General features: G+C 32.8%; 6 protein-coding genes across 6 annotated transcripts; 4 read left to right on the top strand and 2 right to left on the bottom strand.

The window, feature by feature from the left end:
* Nucleotides 1-508: 508 nt before the first annotated feature.
* On the bottom strand, nucleotides 509-2,723 carry PPL_06740 (putative RNA splicing factor; the record flags this gene model as incomplete). Its single annotated transcript, XM_020577592.1, has 5 exons — nucleotides 509-966; nucleotides 1,074-1,531; nucleotides 1,619-1,744; nucleotides 1,830-2,548; nucleotides 2,664-2,723. 5 exons carry the CDS (start codon nucleotides 2,721-2,723, stop codon nucleotides 509-511), a joined length of 1,821 nt encoding a protein of 606 aa, XP_020432040.1.
* Nucleotides 2,724-3,078: 355 nt separating this feature from the next.
* On the bottom strand, nucleotides 3,079-4,652 carry PPL_06739 (leucine-rich repeat-containing protein; the record flags this gene model as incomplete). The annotated part of the gene is made up of 3 exons (XM_020577591.1): nucleotides 3,079-4,154; nucleotides 4,317-4,358; nucleotides 4,442-4,652. 3 exons carry the CDS (start codon nucleotides 4,650-4,652, stop codon nucleotides 3,079-3,081), a joined length of 1,329 nt encoding a protein of 442 aa, XP_020432039.1.
* A 1,152-nt stretch (nucleotides 4,653-5,804) lies between these two features.
* Nucleotides 5,805-6,881, top strand: PPL_06738 (Tim17/Tim22/Tim23/Pmp24 family protein; the record flags this gene model as incomplete). The annotated part of the gene is made up of 2 exons (XM_020577590.1): nucleotides 5,805-6,312; nucleotides 6,799-6,881. The coding sequence occupies 2 exons, from the start codon at nucleotides 5,805-5,807 to the stop codon at nucleotides 6,879-6,881; spliced, it is 591 nt and encodes a 196-aa protein (XP_020432038.1).
* A 1,325-nt stretch (nucleotides 6,882-8,206) lies between these two features.
* On the top strand, nucleotides 8,207-9,270 carry PPL_06737 (uncharacterized protein; the record flags this gene model as incomplete). Its single annotated transcript, XM_077398160.1, has 3 exons — nucleotides 8,207-8,239; nucleotides 8,421-8,456; nucleotides 9,259-9,270. The coding sequence occupies 3 exons, from the start codon at nucleotides 8,207-8,209 to the stop codon at nucleotides 9,268-9,270; spliced, it is 81 nt and encodes a 26-aa protein (XP_077254271.1).
* A 138-nt stretch (nucleotides 9,271-9,408) lies between these two features.
* Nucleotides 9,409-12,576, top strand: PPL_06736 (inositol polyphosphate kinase family protein; the record flags this gene model as incomplete). The annotated part of the gene is made up of 5 exons (XM_020577589.1): nucleotides 9,409-9,457; nucleotides 10,292-10,348; nucleotides 10,690-11,415; nucleotides 11,833-11,993; nucleotides 12,076-12,576. The coding sequence occupies 5 exons, from the start codon at nucleotides 9,409-9,411 to the stop codon at nucleotides 12,574-12,576; spliced, it is 1,494 nt and encodes a 497-aa protein (XP_020432037.1).
* A 1,184-nt stretch (nucleotides 12,577-13,760) lies between these two features.
* Nucleotides 13,761-19,974, top strand: PPL_06735 (uncharacterized protein; the record flags this gene model as incomplete). The annotated part of the gene is made up of 8 exons (XM_020577588.1): nucleotides 13,761-14,157; nucleotides 14,240-15,367; nucleotides 15,461-15,606; nucleotides 15,687-16,004; nucleotides 16,602-16,705; nucleotides 16,788-16,929; nucleotides 17,010-17,239; nucleotides 17,325-19,974. 8 exons carry the CDS (start codon nucleotides 13,761-13,763, stop codon nucleotides 19,972-19,974), a joined length of 5,115 nt encoding a protein of 1,704 aa, XP_020432036.1.
* Between the last annotated feature and the right edge of the window lie 603 nt (nucleotides 19,975-20,577).

Raw genomic sequence — 20,577 nt, 5'->3', positions numbered from 1 at the left:
AAAGAGCGTTAAAACCAGAGAAAGCGAGTACAAGAGTGGATAGGTAGAAAGTAATAGATAGAAGATAGAGATAAGAGTAGAGAGAGTAAAGAGAATCTTGCGGTTTAAACCCAATCCATTGAATATCAGGTATGTATGCTATTTCGTTAACGGTAAAGAGCACTCCATTTCCAGTAATAGTTGGTTGGTTTGTTTTTGTTTTGTTTAGTTTTTTTTTGAATAGTAAAGTAAAGTGTTTAAATCTAATAATTAATTGATTGGAAGTATTGGATTAATGAAAAAGTAATAATAATATAACAAATAGTTAATCTAAATGGGAGGAAGATTGTTTGTTCGTTTGTTGTTATTGTTGGTTGTTGTTTTAAAAATAATAGTTATTGTGTCGTTGTCGTTGTTGTTGTTGTTTTGGTTGGTTGTTTTGCTATTGGTTGGTTTTGAATAAATTGGTTACGATATATATATTTAGAGAGTGTAGATAGTTGTTATCTACTGGGCGGCGTTATTACTACTATTGAGCTTTGGCAACTGGGAACTTTGCGAAATAGATGTTCTCGGGAATGGATTCGGCTGATAGCATCTTTCCGGCGAACCAACGTCTGTTTAGCTTGTTGATGGCAGTCGAGGCACCTTCAATTGAATCGTAACAAAGATAAATATAGCCTTGGCTGTTCTTATCTAAAAATATATGTTTAACATTACCGTAAGTAGAACACTCCAACTCGACGTCTCGCTCGATCTCCTTGTCCCAGTCGTCACCGGTTTCAGTGTCTGGATCAAACATATTCTTCAACACAATACAGGTACTGGTGATGGTTACAGGCGGTGCCGGTGGAATCTGATTGTAAACTGTATTTGCCAGAACATTGGCAGCGGCTACATTGTGTGCTCCATTGCTTGCAATTGGTATACCCATTAGCTTGGCCGACAAAATCGATTGTGCTTGAGGTGTCAAAGGAATACTTCCATCTATTAATAGTAGTAGTAGTAGTAGTAGTAATGAACGAATAGTTTAGTTAGTAAGTTGGTTTTTGATTGTGAGAATGAATGTCTGTTGTTGTTAGTTTTTCTCTTACCTTCTTCATCTAATGAACCCATTGGTTGATGATATACTTGTTGCATTACTCTGGCAATGTTGTTTTGATTGTTCTGGTTGTTTAGATTGTTTTGGTTGTTTTGTTGGAAATGCATGTTTCTTTGATGATGATGATTGTTGTTGTTGTGGATGTTGTTGGGGTTGTTCATGTTTGATTGACTGAGATCTTTGTTGGTACCGTTCTCATTGACAAAGACAACCTTTAAGTTCTTACCCATCACCTCAACACCGTTGAGTGCATCGAGTGCCTTTTGTGCAGACTCTGACGCTTTGAACTGGACGAACGCATACTTATATAGACCAGGCTTAACATGCAACTTTACAAATTCCAAATCACCGTGCTGTGAGAATATCGTTCTGATTTGATCCTCTGTAATCGAGAGATTTAAATATCCTACATATAATCTACTATTATTTGTATGTACTGGTATTTTTGTACTACATAAACATATTATGAATAGGAATTCGCAAGTTAGTCATTGATAGTTCTAAAGACAAAAAAAAAGTATCTATATTTATACTTACACAGGAGTTGCTTTCTTTTCAGAATGAATACCATGTACTAATATCGATTGATTGAGTACTTTTTGACCTGTAAGTAGAACTGCTTTTTCGACCATCTCTCTTTCTGAAAACTCTACATACCCAACTCTTTGATTGATAGATAGATAGATAAATAGATGGATTGATTGTTAGTAATGATATATATAGGTTGGTTTTATTGTTATATAGTTACCCTTTTAATCTTTTAGTTATTTTATCGATTACCAAACTAACTTTGAGTACTTTTCCTGCTTGTGCAAAGAATTCGTAAAGGTCATTTTCAGTAATTTTAGGTGATAGTTTTGATACAAACACTGTTCTCGAGTCGGATTCCTCTTGTTCCTCCGGTGAGATCTCCGGGAGTACGGGTTCGGCTGCTGCCGGTTTCTCTGGCGATCGTCGAGAAATTGGTTTATCGTAGGGTTTCTCAGGATATCGACTTTCTTTTTCGTATTTTCCACTGCTACTTCTTCGGTCTCTCTCGTAGGAACTTCTATTGCCGTAGCGATCGTAGTCTCTATCACGGTCTCTATATCTATCACGATCACGATCGCGATCTCTGTAGTCTCTGTCTCTGTCTCTATCGCGATCTCTATCACGATCTCTATAGTCACGATCACGATCACGATCCCTGTAGTCTCTGTCTCTGTCACGATCGCGATCACGATCACGATCTCTATAATCACGGTCTCTGTCTCTTCTATCGCGATCACGATCTCTGTAGTCTCTGTCTCTGTCGCGATCTCTATCTCTATCGCGGTCTCTATCTCTGTCCCTGTCTCTATCGCGATCTCTATCTCTATCTTTATCACGTGATTCTTTCTCCTTTGAATCTCTCTCGGATGAAGATTTCTTTATTTCTTTATCTGAAGCATTCGATGTACCATTTGAACCAGTTCCATTATCATCTTTCTACAAAAAAAAAAAACAAAATAAATATAAATATAAAAACAATTTAATATTAATACATGTTTTATTGATCGATTCTTGTGTGATACAGTATCAATAGAAAGTTAAATATACATACCTTTGAATTGAAAGATGCTTCTAGTAAAGCATCGACATCATCTATATTACTTTCTGTCATCTATAATAATATAATCAATAGTAACTAAAATAAAATAAATTCAAAAAGAAATATATAGATTAGCAAAAATAATATAAATAGAACACAAATACAATATATCTATATAAAAATAAATAATAATAACAATTAAATAAAAATAATAAATAAATTGCAATTTTGAAATGAAAAAAAAAGTGTGTAATGATTATTGAAAAAGTAAAAATAAAAAAAAAAACGTCCAAGTTTTGCAAAGAAAACTAAAAAATAAATAAATTAAAATAATTAAAATTTGGATATTATTAGTGTACATTTATAATTATATTATATATAATTTTGAATATTTAAAATTTAGCTAATAATAATTTTATTGTATTATTTATTTCCATTTAAGATCAATCTCTGTATCTTCATAAAGTTGATCCAATAAATCTAAGAATTCATCGTCGACTATTGCTTGTCCTTCTTCCTCTTCCTCATCTTCATGTTGATCTGGTGTATTATTGTTGTTGTTGTTGTTGTTATTTTTGTTGTTTTGTTGTTCTTTTTCTTTGTCTTTGTCATCGCCGTTGTTACCCATGGTTTCAATGACGTGAAGCGATGAGTTTGGGAATTGAATGAGATATTTACAGAGTTGTTTGAGTTGTGTCAGACCGATGTTGATGTTGTTGATCGACAGACATGTCAGGGTTGTCAGCTTGCCGGATTGCAAGCAGTTGGCAATGATTTCGACTGCCTCTGAGCCGAGCTCGTTGCAGCTGACGTCCAGTATCTTTAGCTTGGCGCCGTTCGCCACGGTCAAGATGCCGGCGAGCATCTCAAGCGAGCGGATCGTCAGCGAGTTGACAGCGACATCGAGCAGATTCAAACTGGGCAGACGTCCACTCATAATTGCCTCTACAATGAGACTGATTCCTTCGTCACCGATGTGACATCCTCGCAGCACCAAACTACGAAGTTGTGAGCCATTATTGGCGGTGGCGAGGGCAGCACCGTCGGGATTGGCGTGTTCGTGCTCACCGATGAAATCCGCCAACATAAATCCCTCTGAAAAAGCTTTGGAGAAGCGTGGATTGTCCGAGGCGGCAAAGTGGTCACCGTTCCAGACGACCAGCGCCGATCCGAGCGCGCGCGCACCCACTTCGCCAATCTGGCAGTCGTTCACCTCGATATTGTTAAGTCCGTGATTCTGAGCGATCATTCGCGCCAGCTGCACAGCACCGTCGTCGCCAATATTATTGCCAGTGAATTGCAGTTTTTCCAGGCGTACCTGGTAGCTGATCAGAGTATCGATGAAAGCGGCGAATCCCGAGGGTGTGAAGGTGTTGTATGCCAAATTCAAGACACGAACACCAGTCGATTTAATCAAGATTTTAGCAAGAATTGGGAGTGCGGCGTCGTCAATGTCGTTCTGACAGAGATCGAGACTGTTAAGACTGCCAACGCCAGTGGCGGCTAGACACTGGTACATCACTTCCAAACTTGAAGCATCGATGGAACGCTTCGAGAGATCTATATGGTCGATGGACTTGGACGACAGCAGTCCACCCAACAACTGTGAAAGCTGGACATGGTCCTTTCCAATTTCAGCGTGTCCAACCGACACCCTTTTCAAACCTGTATGTTGAGCCAATGCATTACCAATTGATTTCGATCCATCTGGAATTCATTAAATAATTAAAATTATTAGATAATGGATTGAAAATTAATTTTAAATTATAACTATAATTAATTATCATTACCTAATCCAAGATCATGTCCACTAAGATAAAGTTCTTCCAATGATTTATTCTTTAATAGGGCATCTCCAATTGATATGGCAGACTCTGGTGATATTGGTAGAAATGATTGTAACAAGAACATAGATTCAATTGTATTTTGCTCCAATTGTTTAATCAATCCATTGATCTGTGATTTTATTTGTTCGTCTCTATTGACTGTTCCCCAAACCATTTTTTACTTTTAATTCTTATATAAGATGAAAAAACTCTAAAACTATATTATTTTTGAAAGAAAATAAACTAAACTAAACGAAACGAAAATGGTAATAATCAAAAACTATAAATGATAAAAGTACAATGTTAGTTTATTTTGATTTGGTTATGATTTGTTTTGGTTTAGTCGGATTGATATTAATTAAGTATTAACACCACCACCATTCATAAATTTAACTTACTTTATTAGTTATTGATTATTTTTAAATATTTATTCACTCTGACTTTATTTGATTGATTGATTGATTGATTTGAGTGTTTTGAGTGATTGAACGATTATGAAAATGTTTGGATAATGAAAGAATGAATTTCTATTCTATTATTGTTATACCCACACAAACTCTCTTAAAACCAAAAACAAAAAATAAAATCAAAAGCGTGTTGATATTATTGTTTTGATTACTATAGTAAAACAACTTAAAGGTTAGATCTGTGTTATTGGGTGTAAGGTAGTGCGTAGGGTGTTGTTATTGATTCTCAACCAAACCAAAAATAAATATAAATGAGGATGAAAAAAAAAAACAAAAACAAACTAATTGTTAATTTTTGCAAAAGATAAAAAAACCGAACAACATATTAAAAAATTAAAAAATCAAAAAAAAATGAGAAATTTGTTGTTTTATTTTTAAACATCACTCGGCTGATTTCCCAACAACAAAACAACAATGATCTCTATTTTATTTTTAGAAATAAATATCTTTGATTGATTTATATATACACAAAATAATTTTCATTATTAAAAACAAACAAATACATTTTTTTGCAAATAAAATCTAGAGAAGAAATTATTTTTTTTTCATTAATATTAAATGTATGAACATATGTTATAATATAAAAAATTATTATTTTAATATAATAAAAAATAAATAAAATTCTAAATTTAATTGAATAAGAGTGAACACATTTCATCGACCAAAGTTGTAATGATTACACAATCGGTTAATTTACCAATTTGAAAAACAAAAAAAAACAAAAAAAAAACGAATCGTAATTTTTACTTGATTATGAGAGGTCTGACTTTGAATGCTGATAGTGTTTGTCAAAAATAGTTAATTAAAATATTAGCTATTAAACATATATAAAGAGAAATAAATAATCAAACAATATAAAGATGAATATAGATCCAAATGTATCAATAGAGGAACTTCAAGAACAAGTGAATGAATATAAGAAAAAGTTGATTATAGATCCTAAGTTGGATGTCGGACTGTCGGTTTCGTTTATAAAGAATATACCACCACACGATACGATGGGTGCTGCCCTGATGAATTCGTGTATTACACATGCAGTGCGTGGTGGTGTTATGGGTGGTGCTCTAGGTTTCATGTTTGGTGCGCTGTTCTCTGCGAACAGTATGGGTGGAATGGGTCTGGCCAACCCGGACATCATAGGAAGCGGTGCAGGACAGGCAACGGCCGCTGGCACACCCATTTGGAAGCAGGTTGCAGAGGGATTCAAAGATCAAGGTAGAAACGGTTGGCGTAGTGCCAAATCGTTCGCTTACATCACTCTGATATACAGTGGTGTAGAGTGTGTCATAGAGAAGGCAAGAGGAAGATCAGATAAAAAGAACTCACTTTACGCTGGTTGTGTTACCGGTGGTGTATTAGCAAGTAAAGGTAAATCAAATCAAATCAAATCAAATCAAATCAAATCAAATCAAATCAAAACATAACAAATCAAATAAGAATGACAATTATAATATAATATAATATAAAATATCATAACGATAACAATAACGGAGAATGTAAATTCATATTATTATTGTTATTGTGTTACTGTTGTTATTATTGTTGTTGTTTTTTTTTGGTTGCAATCTATCTCTAAATTCAATCTACATAATTATTTAATAGATAATAATTGAATAGTCATTCATTCATTCAATTTGCAGTACATTGTATTAAAAGGAGTTATTGTTTTGTTAATTTACATCGCAAATATTAAGTATCATTATCAATCACAACAACATCAGTAGAACATATTTAATGACATACAAAACATAAACAAAAACACACAAACCACACAATAACAATAACAACAATCAACAAAATTCAATTTTTAAATTTAATGATTTTTATTTACTAATATTAAATAATAATAAATAGCTGGACCAAAAGCAGCAGCCGGTGGATGTGTAGGTTTTGCATTGTTTGGAGCAATGATGGATCATTTTATGAGTCACGATTAAATAAAAATAAAAAAAACCTATACTATTTATGATATTACTACATACAATAATCCAAATTTACCACAATTAATTAATTGATATGTTTGCCAATTGATTGAAAGTAAATTTGATGGGTAATTGATTTAATTGATTAAAATAATATTGATATTGTTTGTTTGTTTGTTTGTTGTTTGCAAATTGATTTAAAGTGTTAGTTTTATTATGTTGGTAACAATCATGACATATCAAAGTCGCAACTATCTCTTTTTTTTTTACTTATGTAAATAAACAATTATAAATACAATTATATCTCATTTTTAAATTAAAAAACAATTTTGTTTCACAATTGAAAAAGAAGGAGAAGAAGAAGAAGTATGATTTATTTCATTAAATTTATTTTCATTTCCTTTCTTTTCTTTTCATTTACCTTTGAACTAAATATATGTCATTCAACAATTAAACTTAACAATTATTATGATCTTTCTTTTTATATATTTTCAATAATTTAATAGGATTTGAAAAATATTTTAATTTTTTTAGATTAATTAGGTTACAAAATCTTATTAAAGACAAAAGGGGTAAGATTATATTATGATTATAAACGAAATGAAATTTCAAAAAGATAAAAGAAAAAAATAATACATTTAAAAAAAACAAACAAATCAAATCTTTAAATTATCGACCAGTCAACAACTCACTAAATTCAATGAAAAAAAATCAATGCAAAAAAAACCCAAGCAATCAGAAATACCACCCCATTTCATCATAAAATTTAATATTAAAATTAATTTTGATAAAATTATCCGTTGATTGATTAATAAATAAAACAATTGCACTTTTTGAATATTTTTTTTTCTTCCTCATCTTAATAAAATCTTCTAATTGGAAATTTCTTATCATTTTTATTGTTTATTTCTTCTTTTTATTTTATTATTATTATTTTTATCATTTATTTATTTAGTGTAAGTACTAACTGTTTTTTAAAACAAAATAGAGTGAATCAAACCCAATCATAACAAAAACAATCACAATCACATCGCTATTTCAAAACACAATCCCATATATATATATTTATATATAATATATAATATAATCACCTCTAATATAATAAATTATACACAAATAGTAAATGATCAAATCAAAGCACATTTGTGATTCAATTTCAAAAAATAAAACACACACACACACAATCACTTTTTAACTTATTTAATTATGTTTAAAATTATCAACGAGATGCTAAAGGGGGTAGTGATGAAATTGAATTGAATTTATTGTAAAGAAAAGAAAATAAAAGAATACGATCATAATAATTATAAATAATATATCATTGTTGTATCATCTAAAATATGTGTTTTTCAAAGGTGATTTTATGTCTGTCTGTATGTCACACCTCACCTTCTTAATTATCTTCATTCCAAACGATACCTCTTCACGCTACTCTATCCACATCTTTCCTTATTGTTTATATATGCTTGTATAAATTAATTAAGGACACAGCACTGCTCCTATCTCACACAATCACACACTCACACTATTTTTGATTCATATTTTTTTTTATAGTTGTGGATGCATGATTATATTATATGTGTGACTCAAGTAATACGATGTAATAGTGTGTGTCTTGTGAAATTAGTGATTAATAAGAGTGTGAGAATGAATAAATAATTAAATATATATATATATATATATATTTCAAAAGAAAACAAAAAGAAAAAAATAGATAATAATAATAATAAGTAATGATAATTTGTTGTTGTTTTACTATTTTTGATTCATATTTTCGAGAAAAATATATATTCTTTTTCTTACTCTATATTGCAATTCTTTCGCATTAATTAATTATACTTCAAAAAACAAAACAAAACAAAACAAAAATAAATCAAATTTGTCCAATAAATAACCCACTAAATTAATCATCACAAACATCATCACCATCATCATCAAGAATTTGGTTCACTAACCTGTATGTATTGTGGATCATCTAACGAAACAAATAATCATTGCTTGTAATTAAACCAACAAACAAAAGAATTAAAACAACAACAATATAAAAATAACTATTGGAGTAATTAATAAATAATATAGCTATTTTTATATTTTATTTTCCTTCCATTCATTCATTCCTCTTTTACATCTCAAAATTAACTATCTAATAATAGTTTGAGAACAACAACTGAACAATAACAACAACAAACAATATTAGTAATAACAATAACAACATTAATAATAATCAAAGAATAAAATAAACATAATTATTAAAATAATCCAATAGAGTATAACAAAAAGAAAACTGTATTAATAAATCTAAATCAGAAATTGACCAATAATAAAGAAAGATAATATTAAATAATAACTACTAACAAGAAGAATAAAAATAATCAAATTATCTTTTATTAAGAAATTACATTAATTATAATAATTTTGGTATTTGTCATTCATTTCATCTTTCTTTCATTGACATTGTCATGGTCAATTTGTTGTTGTTGTTGTTGTATTTCTCGTTTATATATTATTAAAAATATGATATGAAGTGAATAGTATGATATAAATGAATAAGCATACATACATATATACAAACACAACATCGATTGATATCAGTAATAAATAAAATTTAATGTGAACAAACACTCAACACTCAACTTCTTGCTTTGGTTAATGTCTGTGTGTGTGTGTGTGTGTGTTAATTATATATCTCCGCACACCTGTTCAGTTCACAAAAACTAACAAAACAAACACTCAGTCACCACCCATCTCCCATTACCTATTATATTAATTTAATACACCCCATTTTTTCATTACTCTTCTTGTTGTTTTTAATTAATATGTGTGTTGATAATTAAAATAAAACACAAACACCCCCACATTAATTTTTAATCACAATGTACATTTTTTTAACACGTTCAATTCAATTTCATTTTTTTAATATTTTTCAAATTAAACAAACAAACTCTCATTGCAACTTAAATTTACTCTCTGCTAAGATCTTCACTTTATTCTTTTTGTTTACTGTTTTGTTCTTTTTCAATTTCAAAAACAAATTGTTTATATACATATAAAGTAAATTTACTCAAATTAATTAATTTTTATTTGTTTTTTTTATTGTTTTTCCTTTTTTTAAGAAATTAAGAAAAAATAATAAAATAAAAATTATTTTTCAAAAATAAGAATAATCTACTTTTTTATTTTTTATTTTATTTTTTTTCTTTACAAACCGGAAATACCACTAATTATAAATACCAGTGCTGGTATTTTCAGTTGTTTTTCTTTTTTTCAGTTCTATTATTAACAGTGCCAAAATTTGTTTTTTTAAAATTTGCACCAACCATACTGTCATTCATATCCGAATTAATCGATTTTTTATTTTTCTGATAAACACACAGAAAAGCATAAATTAACTAGATTTTTTTTACATTTTTTTATTTAATTTACAGGTTTTTTTCTAACTGGCAAAAACAACACGACAGCCATCAACAACAACAACAATACTAGTATCAGATTTATTATTAAATAAAACAAACAAAAAAAAACGCAAAAGAACAAACTTATTTATATACATATTTTAAATTTCTCATAAATCTATTTAAACTTATATATATAAAATCTATATCTATATCTATTCATAATATATATCATATCATATCAACAACTAACTCTTTAAGAAATTCATTATACATACCATACTATTAATAATTAGATTATAATTAGTCATTTTTAAATTAAAAAAAAACAAAACTGGAGTTAGATATAGCTATGATACCTGCAATAACAAGCCTTTACGAGCTTGGCAACACTGCGAATCACCTTCACCATCACCACCATCATCACATAGATACTCATAGTAATAGTAGTAGTAGTAGTAGTAGTCATGTGACGACAACCACGCCAAACAGTAGTTGTGTATTTAATATTGGAATTAGTAGTGGAAGTCATAATAATAATAATAATAATAATAATTTTAGTAGTAGTGGTGGTATAAGTAGTCATAGATTGAATAATAGTAGTGCTATAAGTAGTAGTAATAGTATTAATAGTAGTAGTGATAGTAGTAGTAATAATAATAATAGTTTAAATACATCATCATCAACATTACCAATAGAGATTCCATCGACTGCCAATAGACTGCTCGATGTAAATAAAGAATATCACATATGCAATACAAACTTTAGCAAAAAGTCGATTGAATTCAATCGATCGCTCAATTCATCACCTACACTACTCTCTATTTTCGCACAACCCAACAACAGTAGTACGGCCACACCACAATCGCCGGTATCTCCACTGTCAAGCTCACCTTTCCACCCAATTTCACTGTCAACCACACCAACACCAACATCAACACCACCAAATCCCTATCAAACATTAAGTAGTATTTTTGAAGATCAACAACAACAACAAACAACAACTAGTAGTTTTAATAACAACAACAAAGAATTGATTAACAATAGTAGTAATGGTTATGATAATTTATCAACATCTCCGGCATTGGATTCATCGGCAGTTGCAGAACAACAACAATCGACAACACCATCATCGATTCAATCACAGAGAAAGCGAAGTATATCTATGTCAATACCGGATTTGAACTTATTGTCGCATCAGGTCGCTGGACAGGCACCTCTGTTTAAGCTGCCGGACGGCAAGATTTTGAAGCCGCTGGTCTCTACCGAGTATCAATTCTACAAATCACTGGAATCTCACGCAGAGTTTTTAGATTTCACTCCCAAGTTTTATGGTACCATCGATTTGAAATGTTTGGATCATGACTACCTCGAGAGATCGTGCAAATCCAATCAACAATCATCTTCAATCTTTGATTACAATCATTGGAGAAATAAAATTGTAAAGTTACCAAAAGAAAATCAAAATTGTAAGTAATCAAGTTAACACAACCAACAAAATCAATCAATTATGTGAACATCTTTAAACTAATTATAATATTATCATTAACAATATATAGTGTATATAAAATTAGAAGACTTGACCTATTTATGTAAATATCCATGTATTTTAGATTTGAAGATGGGTGTAAGACAACATGGAAACGATGCACCCCCTGAAAAAATGTATAATATGGAGTCAAAGTGTAAAGCAACAACCTCAGCATCACTTGGATTTAGAGTCTGTGGTTTAAAAGTAAGTTTTTCGTCACTTGACTACAGTTTTTTTTTTCCAAATAGGAATGGATTTACTAATATATTGTAATTATAATTTATAGATATTCGATCAGAGAACATCACAATATCAAACATTTGATAAATACTATGGAAGAAAATTGCAACCCAGTGATATTCCAATGGTTATTTGTAAATTCTTGGACAATGGTATTAGATTGCGAACTGAGCTACTGACAGCCATTGCAAAGCGATTGAATCAATTGGTGTCACTCTTTGAGCAACAACAATGCTATAAGTTTTATGGTGGATCACTACTTTTCATCTACGATGGTCAGAGTAACAACATGCAGTCTTCGAAATTAAATATAAAAATGGTAGATTTTGCACATGCCAGTCCCAACGCTAAACATTCACACAGCAACAACAACAACAGTAATAACAATGAAGAAACTGAAAATAATAACAGTAATAATAATAATAATAATAATAACAATAACAGTGATTTGGATGAAGGATATTTATTTGGTTTGAGAAATCTCTTGAAAATAATCAATACATTGATACAACTCTCAGTTTCAACCAACACTCAAAATACTATATAATTAATCAATCATAATCATAATCATAATATAATACCAAACGTGATGTTGATATAAGCATAGTAATATAATATAATAAAATCGTCACAAAAAAACAACAGTAATATTATTTGATAATATTATTTGTGCAATTTTTTTTAAAAGCAAGCAACCAACCAAAAAGTCTAAATATCTTTTTTTTTTTTCTAAATTTGTAACATTTTTTTTGTTTTTTTTTTTTTTTTCAGATTAGTTTTTTTTGTTTTTTTTGGAGGTCCAAAAAATGTCAGTAGTGAATAAAACACTTGTATAACTATTTAATCAAAAAAAAAAAACACAACCCTTCCTTGCGATCTCAAGTTTTTCATAAAAAAAAATTATGTGAAAAACAAACCACTTTTAAAATAGGTAGGGTAGTTTTTTTCTCATCAAAAATGATTGTAGCACTATGATTGCATGATAGGTTTTTTTTTTTGTTTTTCTTTATTTTTTTGAACTGCCAAACCATTTTTTCATGTTGTTGACAAGTAAATGAGTATTTTTAATAGAGTTAATAGTATTTTTTTATATCATATAAATACAATATCTTATTTTAATTATTATTTTATTTTATTTTTTTTAAAAAAGCATCATCCAGAGAGTCAAAATAACAACAACAAACCATAGAACTCAAATTTTAACCTTAAGCTTTGATAACAACACACAAAACACACCAACACTATTGACCATTATTGTGTTTTTTCTTTCTCTTTTTTCATCTCAATAATATAAATATCAATATTATAAATATAAATAAAAACAATCTAACATCCTATATAACATCCTAATCATCTTCATGAATTGTCAATGAATTAAAAAAAAATCATACAATAAAAATAATAATTATAATATAATAATAAAATATAATATCAACCTTTATATAGATAGATTATTATTGTGTTTGACTTGTAAATTCAAAGTATATATATATTTTGTAATATTAAATTTGTACTTTTTTGTTTTGTTTTGTTTTGTTTTTGTTTTATTTAGTTTTAATATCAATATCAATAATCATATATATACATAATACATACATAGTACATATAAAGTTTTGTTTTGTTTTTGTTTTTTGTTTTTTTTTGTTTTTTTGAGATTAATTTTTTTGTAAAAATAATAAATATTTATAATAGTATAGTAATAATAAAGTATAAGTTGGGTAGTAGTAGTAAATGTTTCAAGATAAACCACAAGAGAATATTTGGTATTACCTTAAAAGACAATGTGTAGATTCAAGTTCATCGAAATCGATTAGAGATTCGCTGACCTCTTCATTCTCTATCTTCTCGGGAGTCAGTACATTCGATGGCGATAATACCAACACCGGTTCGTACTTGGCAACCAGTGTCGACATGACAGCGACATCCACCTCTGAGGTGCCTGGCAGCTATGTCTCTGTCTACGGTGGAAGCGTACAGGAAAACACCAACACCAATGGATCCATCTACAGCAGCGTATACGGTGCATCTTCCAACACCAAAATCTCATCACTCTACACATCCAACACACTAACAGCCGATTCCTACGTAAAAGATTCATTCTGGCGAGATGGAGGTAGTACAAACACTGGTAAGTATAGTATATATATATATCACTGAAAAATTAGTAATGATTAACAATTCTAACTTGTTGTTCATTATCACTATTATAGCATCAATATATTCTATACCAAGTAGTGCAGCTGCACTCTCTAGTAGTCAATTTGTTAGTAATAATAATAATAATAATAATAATAGTAATAATACTACATCTGTAAGTGGATATATAGATACATTTAGTGATGTTCCTACTCCACCGCAACAGAATGGCAGTGGCGGTATGACGAGTAGCGGTATGACGAGTAGCGGTATGACGAGTAGCGGTAGTAATCTGACTAGCGGTCTATCGACGAGTAGTGGGTCGAATACGAATGGTTCGTCGGTGTATGGTGGATCACCTTATGATCTGACGTTTAGAGACAGCAGGAAGAATCAGAGTGGTGCAGATCAGGCTGCTGCCGTTCAGTCTTATCTGGCGACCACTCCATCAGCAACAGCACAGCAACAACAGAACAATCTTCAGAATAATCCTGAGCTACAGAAACTTACAAGTCAAATACACGATCAGGGAATCACCACTAAATCAACGCTGCCGTGGAACGAGAGTTTCCAAGAGTTGCTGGACCGGCCTGTCAACTCGCACGAAGAGGAACGAGTGAGAAATCTAAACATCTCTCACTTCTCTCAGATCTTGGCAAACACCGCCAAGAAGTATGTCAAGGCGTTGGTGCAGGAGGTGCATATCGCGCCCGAGTTAAAGTCGATCAAGCCGTTTGAAGCCGGTGGATTTGCCGGTGGCGAGAAGTTTCGTATCGACAATATGTTTATCAAGTTCGCGTTGAATCCGCATCAGATCTACGAGCGAAACAACCCGGTCAGTTACTTTGCCAATAAGGCAGCTGGCCACGAGTTGAAGAGCATCAACGCATTGGTGTCGTGCGGTGTGCCCAACCTGCACTTCCCACTGATGTGTCTGCTCAACTATCGTGGATTCCGTCTCATTGTAATCTCGGAGCTGCCGATCAACTCCAACACACTGGTCTTTGGTAGCTCGAACGCCGGTGAAACCATCAAGGAGAACGACACCGTCTTTAAGATGATGGTGAAGATCGGTGAGATTCTCAACCTCAAGACACATCTCGTAGAGGAACGTGGTAAAATCAACAGCGCAAAGTTTACAATTCCACTGGCAATCGATATTGAAGGTCATTTTGGTCATGATGGTAGATATTATGTTGTTGGTAAGTAGCACTTTCTTCTTCATCATCATCAAAGTTGATCAAAAGATCGCAAACTAACATCATGTTATTGTTATTCACTTCTCACCTACTTAGATACTGCAAGATTATTCCCTCCAGAAACACCAATCCTGGGTATAACAGGTGGTCATTTGTATAGATTGTTTAGACCAGAGTTTGTAAAGAGATATGAAACACAGTTGTGTGCAGATGCTTTCGCTGCGTTCAATGTTGTAGATCAAGTAAGTAGTTGAAGAAAGGAAAAGAGAATATAGTAATAATAATAATATATATATTAACTAATCAAACTATTTTACCTTAGGAACCATTAAATGATGAAGCAATGAAAGCGAATAACTATTTGATACAAGAATATATTCCAATGTTTTTAAAGAATTTCGTACATAGCGAGTTGAAAAAGTTGGATATAAAAGCGTTGCTACACAAAAAGGGTGTGAATTTGCGATATTTAGGACTGATACTGCAGCAGTTGACACAGTTTGCTGATATCGACGATCTCAATCGCTACAGACTGCAGGGTTTGATCACCGTTGAGATGTTGGCACGTCTGATGCGATTCATTCTGTTCTCAGAGATGAGATCTATCAATTCACCGGACGACAGACCACATCTCGAGATCGTAATCAATCATCTCAATATGCTGTTGACAGAGGACGATCAGTACTGGTCGTACTACATCGCCAATTCACTGGTTGCCAAGTACGCTTACACCCTCTCGACGCTGCCCGAAGTCGAGAAGCAGGTCGACACAATGATTCGCAAGTCCAATGGGCTGTTGAGTTTCTTGACGGCAGCACCACCCCCACAGGCCAACAATTCACCGTTCCCCGATACCTACTACGGTGTGAAGCGAGAGATGAATTTCAAGTACCGGCTGTTGAAGAAGATCATTCAACTGACCGGTTTCGTATTCAGCGAGAAGACACTGAAGAACTTTAAGAACAAGAAGGTTACCACTCTGTTTATGAGTGACATCAGTGAGATTGCAGTCACTGTCAAGCACATGGATGTGTCGTCGTCGTTCAAAACCTTTGAGAACTTTACCGACGCCGAGATGTATTATCTCAAGGAGTTGGAGTTCAAGTCGAAGCAGCTCGGCAAGGACCATTGTCAAGTGGCAATCACACACGTTCATCTTGCAGAGCTCTACGAAACCTACTCTGTACTGACGAGCGCAGAACATCACTACAACGAAGCGATCGTAGTATACATTCAGAGATTCGGAAACGACGATATTGGAACTGCCAACTTCAAAGAGAAACTGGCAATGTGTAATATCAAACAAAAGAAATATAAAGAAGCATCAGAAAATTTGGAAATGTAAGTAGCTACTTTAATTTTATTGTAGAATCAATGTGAATCAAGTTTATAAACTAACAAAATGAACATTAATAATTCCTAGTGTTTTGGCAATTAAAAAGAAGATTTTCCAAAACGAGAGTATAGAGGTTGCTGATACCTATGATAATTTGGCTTGGTCATTACAATCACAAGGTGAATATGAAAAATCATTATCATATTATAATCAAGCGTTAAAGATTAAGGTTAGTAATAAGAAAGAAAGAAAGAAGAAAAAAGTTAATTTGTGCTCATTCTAATTTATTTTTTTGAAAACAAACAATAGTTGGAAAAAGGTGGAAATTCAATGAGTGTTGCTAAAACACTTAATAATCTTGGACATTTGCTATTGTCAAACAATGAACTCGATAAGAGTTTAGAGATTTTCAAGAATGTACAAGATATCTTTGTTAAGCAATATGGTACCGACCATTCCGATGTTGCCATTGCCCTTGACAACATTGCATTGGTCTATGCCAAAAAGAAGAACTATCCAATGGCTGAGAAATATTTCAAGTAAGTTGTGTTTATAAATCAAAACAAAAAAAAAAAAAAAAAGATTGACAACTTATTAATTTAAAAACAAATTATTATTATTTAGTGATACAATTACAATTAGAATTAAACAGTTTGGAGAGGACAGTAGATATGTCGCGTTGACAAAAGATCATTTGGCACAGCTGTATGTTTCCTGGGGAACAAAGTCCAAGTATGCAGAGGCAGATCGATTGTTCCAAGAGTGTATTCGTGTCAGTGAGAAATTCCCTGATCAGTATCTCAAGGGTTTCTTGAGATACAACTACTCGAAACTCTTTAAGAAAAAGAAAGACAAGGCTAAGGAATCGGAATATTTGAATATGGCGTTGCAGATCTTTGAGATCAACAATATCAATACTGATTTGACACCAAAGATCAGATCGCGTCTCGAACAACTCAAAAAGACTGGTTTCACCAAGTTCAAGGAGTGGTTCGTCGCACCGTCCATACCTGTGAAGCGAGCCAACAACGACCACATTCAAATCTCGCAACACATCTCCGGTCACATGGAAATGTCATCTCGTACCAACAACAATTCTACTAATGCCAGCATTCCCGACGAGTGGCAAGCCATTCTCCAAGAAGCCGGTATCACTGAGGATATTAGCAACGATCCAACATTTGCGCTGACAGTGCAAGCTTTGATTGTCGAGGAAATGAAGAACAAGAATGAAGATGGCAAACAAAAGATATTCAATGATGCACTCAAGATGTTGGGTGATCCAATCACCCAATTCAATTCGATACGATCCAGACAAACACAAGACGCTTGTAAGAGTGGATCGTGGTCATCATCGCAATATGCCAATGCATTCGCCAAAGAAAAAGAAACCGAGAAGAATACATCGGCACCGACTCTCAACATTGAGAAGAACTCCACAGTTAAAGGTGTCGGTGTTTCCCACCAGATCGCTGGACTCTTGCAGAATGTCAACAAGGATATCAAAAAGTCCACCAGCGATGTCAAGCGTGCCGTTGGCATCAGCACCAAGAAAGAAAAGAAGAAATCGTCGTCGTCACCATCGTCGTCACCAACGCTTTCGCGTAAAGAGCCACCCGGAGGAAGTGCAGCACCACCTCCTCTACCGGATTCTGTTATTCCACAGCTCTTCCCTCAGAAATCACCATCCGATATCTCACCAATTCCATCGCCACTCATGCAATCGAAGCGATCATCGATCACCAAGTTATCGTCGTCACTCAGTTCTTCGTCATCGTCAAACGCTTCGAATCTCTCAGATTCATTGAACTCCATGAGTATGTCAGAGTCAGCGAGCAGATCGACACACGCTCCACCACCCGACATGGAAATGATGAGATTTGCCTCGAATTCATTGGATTCATTGGAGTCGGCAGAAATGGATTTGCCACCAACACCTCCACCACGTCTAACTGTATCCGCCAGTCTATCGCCAACTCCAAAGTCACCACCCGCTCCTCTTGCCACTTCACTTCCAAGTCCACCACCTCCACCCCCAGCCATCATTCCTCCACCTGCACCAGTTACCATCCCAATAACACAGCCACAACAGTCGTACCTCCTTCCAAAACCACTTCCAACCATTCCCACCCCAAATCAACAACAATACTACCCAACTCACCAAGCCTATCCACAGCAATATCCAACTGGACTGCAGAAACCAAGTGTATTCGGTGGTTACTATCCCTCGACCACATCGAGCAACGCTTCAACAACAACACCATTACCACAAGCTCCACCACGTCCAATTGCACCGTTGTATCCCTCGACTTCTCAACTTTATCCAACGACCTATCAAGTACAAGGATACAGCGCACCAAGAGTCCAACCTCAACAATCACAACAACCTCAACAACAACAACAACCCATTCCTTCCTATCAACTTCAACCAACCACTCCACAAAGAGTTGGATCGGCAGCTTATCATACCAGTGCTTATCCCGCACCATCCTATGCATTCGGAGCAGGCACCAATGTTCCAAGACCAAACTACCAAATGCCAACACAACCATCTTATCTCTACCAACCACCACAACAATACAATCAACAATATCCAACCAACTACCACTATCAACCAGTTCAACCTCACAATCCTCAATATCAATATCAACCAGTGCGTTATCAAACACCAACATCACCATTACCTCAACAACCACAACAACAACAACAACAACAACCAGTACAATTACCACCACAACAAAAACCATTACCAGCAATCGTCCAACCATCAAAGTCAGTACAACAACAACAACAACCAATACCAGTACAATTACCACCACAACAATACCCACTGCCAGCAATCAACCAACCTTTGCAACCTCAATACCAAACCAATCTACCATTGCAAACACAGTTCCCAAGCTATCAATTGTATCCAAGTCAACAGTACACACCACCACCAGCACCATTCACAATGTCTCAACTCTATCCACATCTCTCACAATCAAATCTATCGTCTGCCTACCAAGCACCACTTCAAGAAACCAAACCATCAAGAGAATTCGATATGTTTGATATCTGTGATGATGCTGATGATGACGATGACGCTGAAGATGAATTCAGCCCAACTCAGAGCAATTCCCCACAACAACAGACTGGAGTTTACTCACCAACCGACAAAGATGTCAACTCCAAAGTTAGCTGGCCAAGTATTCAACAACTACGTACATCTGACAAAGATCGTATTATTGGTCTATTGAAGGAGAAGCTTCAAGAAAGAAAACAAGCACTTTAAATAAACATATATTTAATAAAGTAATCTTTGATTCATTCATACAAATAATAATTGTATTGTATTCAATTATTATTATTATTATTAAATTTTAATTTTACTATATTCTTTTTAAACTACAATTATTTATTTACCCAACAGTCGTTGATTGATCTATTGATAAATTAATGGGATATTAAAAATAATAGGATATTATTTGTAGAATCAGTAAAAATAATAAATAGTAAATAGTTAATTATTTGTATTTCTATGAGATATCAATTCCCAGCAGTGAAACAGTAAAACTGGGAATTTAAAGATAATACTTTTTTTTTTCAATGGGTATTCATCTATGAGATTTAAAAATTAATTATTACGATTGGTATTTTTTTAAATAATATAAACTACAACCAATCATTTTAATTTTAATTTTAATTTTTAAACATAAAAAGAAAGTTGAAATTAATTTAATTTAAAATTTGTAAAGTAATAAAAAATTTTCTAATTAATCAAATAAAATAAAATAAAATTTTAATCATTTTGAATCAGTTTGATTTCAATTCTTAAAAGTTAACAAAAGTAAGGGAACTATACATATTGTATATCAATTGATTCTTTTATTTTATC

Source organism: Heterostelium album (assembly GCF_000004825.1).
Source record: "Heterostelium album PN500 unplaced genomic scaffold PPL_scaffold6, whole genome shotgun sequence".
Classification (NCBI taxonomy): domain Eukaryota; phylum Evosea; class Eumycetozoa; order Acytosteliales; family Acytosteliaceae; genus Heterostelium; species Heterostelium album.
The sequence above is the reverse complement of the archived record's forward strand: the minus strand, read 5'-3'. Positions and strand labels throughout refer to the sequence as shown.